The sequence below is a fragment of the Phyllobates terribilis genome, unplaced genomic scaffold (assembly GCF_046119375.1).
Source record: "Phyllobates terribilis strain yellow unplaced genomic scaffold, ASM4611937v1 Scaffold_2__4_contigs__length_985480577, whole genome shotgun sequence".
NCBI lineage: Eukaryota > Metazoa > Chordata > Amphibia > Anura > Dendrobatidae > Phyllobates > Phyllobates terribilis.
The window spans coordinates 658,689,144-658,697,827 of record NW_027362762.1 but is presented as its reverse complement, the minus strand read 5'-3'; the positions used below and the strand labels follow the sequence as shown (position 1 = coordinate 658,697,827).

Sequence of the window (8,684 nt, the reverse complement as noted above, 5' to 3'; positions counted from 1 at the left end):
TCCAGGATGGCACATCAATGCGAGCTGTGGCAAGAAGGTTTGCTGTGTCTGTCAGTGTAGTGTCCAGAGGCTGGAGGCGCTATCAGGAGACAGGCCAGTACACCAGGAGACGTGGAGGGGGCCGTAAGAGGGCAACAACCCAGCAGCAGGACCGCTACCTCCGCCTTTGTGCAAGGAGGAACAGGAGGAGCACTGCCAGAGCCTTGCAAAATGACCTCCAGCAGGCCACAAATGTGCATGTGTCTGCACAAACGGTGAGAAACCGACTCCATGAGGGTGGTATGAGGGCCCAACGTCCACAGATGGGGATTGTGCTCACAGCCCAACACCGTGCAGGACGCTTGGCATTTGCCACAGAACACCAGGATTGGCAAAGTCGCCACTGGCGCCCTGTGCTCTTCACAGATGAAAGCAGGTTCACACTGAGCACATGTGACAGACGTGAGAGTCTGGAGACGCTGTGGAGAGCGATCTGCTGCCTGCAACATCCTTCAGCATGACCGGTTTGGCAGTAGGTCAGTAATGGTGTGGCATTTCTGGAGGGCCGCACAGCCATCCATGTGCTCACCAAAGGTAGCCTGACTGCCATTAGGTACCGAGATGAGATCCTCAGACCTCTTGTGAGACCATATGCTGATGCGGTTGGCCCTGGGTTCCTCCTAATGCAGGACAATGCCAGACCTCATGTGGCTGGAGTGTGTCAGCAGTTCCTGCAAGATGAAGGCATTGAAGCTATGGACTGGCCTGCCCATTCCCTAGACCTGAATCCAATTGAGCACATCTGGGACATCATGTCTCGCTCCATCCACCAAAGCCACGTTGCACCACAGACTGTCCAGGAGTTGGAAGATGCTTTAGTCCAGGTCTGGGAGGAGATAACACAGGAGACCATCTGCAACCTCATCACGAGCATGCCCAGGTGTTGTAGGGAGGTCATACAGGCACGTGGAGGCCACACACAATACTGAGCCTCATTTTGACTTGTTTTAAGGAGATTACATCAAAGTTGGATCAGCCTGTAGTGTGTTTTTCCACTTTAATTTTGGGGGTGACTCCAAATCCAGGCCTCCATTGATTAATAAATTTGATTTCCATTGATGATTTTTGTGTGATTTTGTTGTCAGCATATTCAACTTTGTACAGAACAAAGTATTCAATGAGAATATTTCATTCATTCAGATCTAGGATGTGTTATTTGAGTGTTCCCTTTATTTTTTTGAGCAGTGTATATAAAACTGTGATGTAGTTTGTGGGTTAAAATACTAACCATGCCCATATATGAATTCAATATAGGGTTTAGGTTGTCATTTCTGCTTTTTTGGCACCTCAGGGGCTCTGCAAATGCAACACAGTGTCCAAATAGGAGTTGCAAAAATGAAATAGCGCTTTTTGCTTTCAGAGCTTTGCCATGTGCACAAACATTAGTTTTTGACCACATATAGGGTACCGACATGTTCGGGAGAAAATGCATAACAAATTATAGGATCCATTTTCTCCTATTACCCCTTGTGGAAATTATAAAATTTGCCACTAAAACAGTATTTTAGTGGAAAAAAATGTAAATATTTTGTTTTCACATCTAAATGTTCAGTACACCACTATATGAATTCCTTGAGGTGTTTAGTTTCCAAAATGAGAATTTCTGGAGAGTGACAAAAGCGAACACAAAATAGGGCAATACCGTCTGGCAAGGGGTAGGTATAATCAATGGTAGCACTCACCTAAAGGTGTTGTGTGCAGGCACAACACCTATAAATTCATCCAAAGCCGCTGCTGCAGCCCTGTGGCTGGAGGAAATGGTTCTTCCAGAGGTAATGGCAAAAATTGGAAACTGGCATGTTTAGGTGGGCTGCGCTGCGGGAATGAAGAGGCTTGGGATTCCAAGACTGTTTTTATTAATACCAACGCGTTTCTTTTTTTTTTTTGGGGGGGGGGGGGGGGGGGGTGTTTATACCTTGAGAAAGGCGCCAGTGCGGCGCAGAAACGCGTTGGTATTAATAAAAACCGTCTTGGAATCCCAAGCCTCTTCATTCCCGCAGCGCAGCCTGCCTAAACGTGCCAGCTTCCAATTTTTGCCGTAGTTTCCAAAATGGGGTCACTTGTGGGGGATTTCTGCTGTTTTCGCATGTCAGGGGCTCTGCCAGGGGGTGAAGTGTACTCCTGAAAATTTAACAGTTCAATTCAGCAGCATGGTTGAGCCAATGGTCCAAACTGTGGGCTCCCTGCTGTTGATGCAGAATCAAAAGAACGCAGTGGTACTAAAGATGGCTAGATCATGGACTCCAAGGATCTGGACAGCAGTATATTGCAAAGTTACACTTTGCTATTTGAACCATTAGTGATAGTGAGGCTTTAATTTCTATCCCTAACCTAATGCATGTACTGTCACAAATTTGGGCTCGATATGCAAGCAATAGCTACAGCACCCCAGATCTTCCTATCACTTCCTGTTATGAAATGAAAGTTTCCCATTAACAGTCGACTTAGACTGTTTAGATATCAAACTCACCCACAAAATTTCCAAGCTATTTGAAGTAAAACTACTTACAAGAAGAGTCCTTCAGAACAATTTTCCACCACCTACAAAACTTTTTTCTTTTAATGGTGAAGGTAGGTTGATGAGCAGATCTTCACTCCAAACCATTTAACCTTCCTTAAGACTAACTTATCTTGGAGCAAATATGCAGGGAGAAAAATCCACATTATTACCCCAGTGATATTTGCCATAAATACTGCCATATATGTAATGCTTTGGAGGCAGATTTGGGCTCCATTTCTACTTTAAAATGTGCTTCTGCCATTAAATCCTAGAGAAAAAAATTTCCAATATATTTCATAAATATGAACTGTGTAAATACTTATTTTTTGGTATAGTTGACTATTCCGGTAATTTACAGCATCCCATTTACCAGGGCTGTGGAGTCGGTAAGCCAAACCTGCAACTCCGACTCCTCAATTTCCCTTACTCCGACTCCCACATAAATATAAGCAAAATATATAAGTGAAAAATTTATTGTAGTACAATGTGAACATCAGACATTTAATCATTTTTATGATACAATAATCAAGATATTTAGATAGAACATAATATATATTTATTGGAATACAACTTTAAAACACAAAACTGTAATAAATTGTAAATATGTAATACACTATGTAATATCGATAGTGATATATATATCACTATGTAATAAACTATGTAAGGACAAAAAACAATTTTCAACTAAAACATACTAAATAACATTTGTGCAGTCTATGAATTTGTTCTAAGAAATAGTATCGCCTCCATCAGATCCTCCTTCATAGATGACCTCAAATCTGACCTAATAAATTTTAAGGCTATAGAACAACCTTTCTACACTAACTTGAGTTGGAGGCAAAGCAGTAACCACATGGGCAACATCTCTAACAATTTCTGGGTATAAAGGAATTGCCTCATGCACAGTCAGTTTTGATGAACGGTTGAATTTTTCTATTTCTTCGAGAGCAGGTGAAACATTTTGCTGAAATATGGTCAATTGCTTGCTATAGGAGACTGAGTGAAATCTTTTTCCTTGCGGCAACGCTTTGCCTTCTCCTTGTCATCCAAATACTTGTCAAAGTCAAACTCCTCATATGATGAGGATGAAGATATGGCAGCAGTAGCACTGTCAGGACCCAAGTCCTCTTGCACCTGGCAGTCCTCCTGTAGGCCACTCATCCTAACTGCTACCTCAGTCAGAGCTTCATTCTTTTTGGTACAGATAAGATATAGATAGACAGATATGGATACATGGATGGATGGATGGATAGATAGATAGATAGATAGATAGATATAGAGTCATAGAGGGATAGATAGATGAAGGAATGGATAGATGGATGAATAGATAGATTAATAGAGGGATGGATAGGTAAATAGAGGGATGGAGAGATAGATACAGGGATGGATACATATATGGATACATATATGGATAGATAGAGGATAGATAGCCATATGGATGGATAGATGGAGGGATAGATGAAAGGATGTATAGATAAGATAAAGTCAGATAGATAGATGGAGGGATGGATGGATAGATTAATAGAGGGATGGATAGATGGAGAGATAGATAGATGCAGGGATGGATGGATGGATAGATAAATATATGGATGGATAGCTAGAGGGATAGATGAAAGGATGGATAGATAGGTAGATAGAGGGATGGATGGATAGAGGGATAAATGAAAGGATAGAGGAACGGATAGATGGAGGGACAGATAGATGAATACATGGAGGGATAGATAGAGTATGATAGACAGATGAAAGCTACAGACAGCAAATAGTACATTGCACATATAGTTCACACATTGTACAGAGAGCACATAATAATCACCTACAATATTAGATTTGTTACCTTCCTGTGACAGAGATAAGCAGTAGTACTTTCACTTTCTCCAGCTCAGGGCCCAGGAATCAGATCTTCTACAGGACAGGCTCCCCTCCCCCTCCTCTCTCTGGTGAAGACGGCAGAAGACAGGACAGAGAAGGGGAGATTGCCCCCTGCAGTCTGGAGCCAGTGCAGGACGGGAGCACTGCAGCATACAAGTGAGTTTTGATAGGTGCATGCCCCTGCTTCTAGGGGGAGGGGGAGGCAGCTGTCCCCCCTGCCCCTCGCTTGCTATGGCCATGATTCACACACAGCGTTTTTGCGGATCCGTTTTTTGCAGTAAAATGCAGTGACTCTGCGCATCCCAGCAAAGTCAATGGGTTTCAAGATATGACATTCAGACACATCGTTTTGTGAGGATCCATTTTTGGCTCAAAAATGGATCCTCACAAAGAATGAGCATGTCAGTTTGTGCGGCGTTTTTCTAATCTGCTTTTGCTATTGAAAACATTATCTATGAGCTCAAAAACCTTTCAGGTGATGCGGTTTTTAAAAAAGCTGATCTGCTTTTGCAGGTGAAAAAAGTATCCTCAAAAAACGCAGCAAAAACGCTGTGTGTGAATGTAGCCTTAGATCAGGAATAGAAGCCATTTATAGGACCTTTCATAACTTTCCCAAATTCCTATGAAAAAATATTCAGCACATTCTGCATCGAACTACTGTACCCAATTTATTATATATTTTAGGGGTCGGTCCATTTTATATCGACTCCACCAAAATGAGAACCAGCTCCGACTCAACAGCCCTGCTATTTACCATATTTTTTGGATTATAAAACACACCAGACCATAATGCACACCCCAAATATTGAGGATGTAAATAGGAAAAAAAAAAGTTTTAATAAAATGGGATTCCGTCTTAGACCGGCGTCACACCAGCGTATGGCATGCGATGCGAGAGCATCAGATGTGATATGCTAATGACACTCGGCTCCTGCTCTGCTGCGAGCGAGAAGATCTGAGAAAGTGATTTCTCCATCTCCTCCATGGCCTGACTTGCTGTATATAGGACTGCACTAAGCTGACATGCAAGTGCAGTCCGATGTTTCACTCGCACCCATAGACTTGTATGGGTGCGAGTGAGTCGAGTCTCGCTGCAAAGCGATTTTCACATGAGAAAATAATCGCTGATCTGAGCTGCCCCATAGTATAACATTGGGTTGAGTTCTATTCGATGCTTTATCGCGTAGCACTCGGCCGTGTTATAAGATAGTGCGACTCCGGCCTCATAGCCCGAATTTACGGTAGATTACCAGGTGGGGATGGGGGGGCAAGTGGTGGTGGAGTGGGGTCACAGGAGGCAGGGTCGCTGCTGCAGGAAGAACGTGGCAGCAGGACTGGGGCGATGCTGCGGGCACCGGGCTCCTCCCTGCCCCGCTAAACTACATTTGGATTATAAGATGCACCTCCATTTTACTCCCAAATTTGGGGGGAAAAAGTGCGCTTTATAAATAATAAAAAAAATACAGTAATTAATACATGTTATTTACTTATATTTATACATGTTATTTACTTATAAAACAAAGATTAATTGTAATCAGTGGGTTTATAAAGGTTTTATTATTAGCTGGGCAAGGTACACAGTACTTACAAATACAGCTAATTAAAAAAAGGAAACAAAAAAAGACCATCTGAAAAAAATATATAAAATAAAAAGAAGATATGTACAAATATTTTGTTAAGTAACAAATGCATAATTTATGTTTGCTCTGATTCTCCAGACATGTCCAATGTCAGAAATATAACATCCCCACATGCAAATGTTATAGTGACATCTTCACGCACATAGAAAACCTGCTGGGTTTGACATAAGTCCCAGGTTTTGTTCAGAAAACAGCAAGTTCTTCTTGTCATATTTCATCAAAATTCATAACATTACTACTCTACTTGAGGGCTTTAAGATAAAACATGCAGAAATTTATATATATGTATGTATGTGCTCAACGTGGACAGGAGCCAACACTGGCACAATATTATCAATAGTGAAACTTCTGCAATTTTGGGGGCTATTAGAAGCACTTTTCAACAAAAGCAATAGGCGTAGATACATCCTCTTATGGGTTCAATTCAGAAAAATAGTCAAAACTGAGGGTCTTAACTATTTTTCTGCCTACTGGCTAACAAGGTACAAAGATATATTTTTAAAGTGACAAATTCAGAACATTTTCAATTACATGTTTTTACAGTGGATAAAAAACAATAAATAAAACTGGAAAATATGACGGTAAAAATAGGGTTGGCAAAGGCAGTCGGCTTTATTAACAATAAGTGATAAAAGCGGACTGGGTAAAACCATTGCCAATGTAGACTCCCAAGCTTTGCTATTTTTAAATAAGGTCCTTGTAATTCCTTAGTTTTAACCCCATCCTCCCTTCAATGATCAGAACAGGGGCTCACTTTAGGCCTGGATTAGTACTGAAGGCTTGTTGACTGGTAACTGCGAGGAAGGACAACAAAAGCTGTTTAGCCATTGAGCCGCTATCACTTTACCAGCTGCACATCTGCCCACTGGCAAGTGACAGACGCGGTCTTTTATACACGGTGCTACATTTCATCAGTGATCTTTTCATGTTCTGTAAACTTTTAGTCTGAAAAGATCTGTTTGCAAATTTAAAAGGAAGAAATGTGTTTTAGAACTTAGAAAATTATATACAACTGTGTTTCACAGTTTTCTAGACAAAATTAGGACCCCCTTGTAGTGAACAATATATCCATTCAGATTAAAAAAAATGCTTATAGGAAAACTGATGTAGCTGACTAATAAAAACTGACTTTCATAACATCAGTTAATAGCTTTACAAACATTTCCTTTTTGACAGAAAATCTGAAGTCCATTAAAGCATATACAGTGCTTGCCGTAAAGCAGAAATATAGAGAACAATCTAAACCAAGAGGCAATAGATTTGTAATGAACTGATAAATGGGGGAAATGCATTCTCAGGGCTCAGGCAGACATCCGTGAAACTCTGTTCCAGCATGAACTGTAATGCACCGCCGTTTGCGGGTCTCACCACCAGAGTTGGGGTCAGGAGACCCATGGAGAGTGCCATTGCAGTCAGTGCTTGGACAGTGTACCACGGATGTCTGCATGAGCCCTTAAAGGGAAGCGATCATCAGAAAATGCTCTATGGTTTAAATCAGGGTTTTGTGTTAAATTGTACTATTTTAAAAATGTTTAGTTTTTTTCCATATCACAATCTGTATTGGAAAGAAAGACGTGAAATATTGAAATTTTCACACCAACTTTCTGCTGGGTCAGTAAATCCACAAACACATAGCCACACTGGACAGACTGACCCTATTTTTGTATTGAAGCGATAATGAGTGTGTGCAATAGGTCAATTGTGAAGGGAGCAGAGTCAAGTGTGGGACATCGCCTATTGTGATTGGTGGATCAAATGTTATCAGCTGTGTATAGAGGTGTTACCCCTCATTGTAATCCCTATTCAACTTACAGGAGAATTGACAGCTAACATACCTCCATTAGCCAAGGAGAAGTGTGTGACAATATATTTCCCTACTCTCAATTGAAAAAATGTATTTCTTCTCCTAGAACACACTATTTGGGCAGTATCTTGTTTCTGTTAGTTGAGACACAGGACTCTGGAGCGGTTTTTCTTTAGATACGCTGTGATTTGAATTATGTGACAGGAAATGTTTTATTACATTTTTGGAGAATCCCTTTAAAACAATAGGTCACTTTCTGGTGATAGCTTACCTTCAAAAGGGGATTTCCATGTATAGTTATTTATGTTGTTGTGCTTCTGCTTGTATTTACAGGCTGCAGTGGAGACGTCACCACTGCAGCCAGTCAACACAGAGGAGCAGTGGCAAAGTAGTGACGTTGAAGAGGAGGAAGGTGCGTAAAAGCTCCCTTCATTATTGGTAACCTTGATGAAGCACATTGGCATAAGATAATTATACAACAAACTCACTCAATTAGATGTTCTGTCTTGCAAAACCTATGTTGAGGAAGGCTATAATTCTGAAGTTCTAAGGTCACAACGTTCCAGCTTCATCTCGGCTACATTTAGGACGCTCTCAGAATGGTCGCATCATCTGTGTAAACTTCTCTTCCCTGAGATGAATCCTGCAAAAACAAAAAAAAATTACAGCAAAAACCTAAAAACAAATCTAAAAAGAAACAAAACCACAGCTTCCGGAAAGTTTTTACCGTTGTATCGGCTCCATCTTTTGTTTAATGAAACTCCACATCCTGAATAAAAAAAAAAAAAATGTATATATTAAGTTTTACATTTATTTCAGTTTCATCTTTTTG

The 8,684-nt window shown here is 40.9% G+C and overlaps 1 protein-coding gene across 5 annotated transcripts in view; it reads right to left on the bottom strand.

Annotated features, from left to right (window-relative positions):
- Positions 1 to 2,996: 2,996 nt before the first annotated feature.
- The window catches only part of NFYA (nuclear transcription factor Y subunit alpha), a 55,977-nt gene continuing 50,289 nt past the window's right edge, over positions 2,997 to 8,684 (bottom strand). For all 5 annotated transcript variants that reach the window (XM_073666753.1, XM_073666754.1, XM_073666757.1 and 2 more), the window contains 2 exons: positions 8,580 to 8,621; positions 2,997 to 8,495 (listed from right to left, as the gene is read on the bottom strand). In XM_073666753.1, the coding sequence (XP_073522854.1) occupies positions 8,604 to 8,621 (18 nt within the window). In that variant the 3' untranslated portion in view covers positions 2,997 to 8,495; positions 8,580 to 8,603. The remainder of the gene's footprint in view (positions 8,496 to 8,579; positions 8,622 to 8,684) is intronic.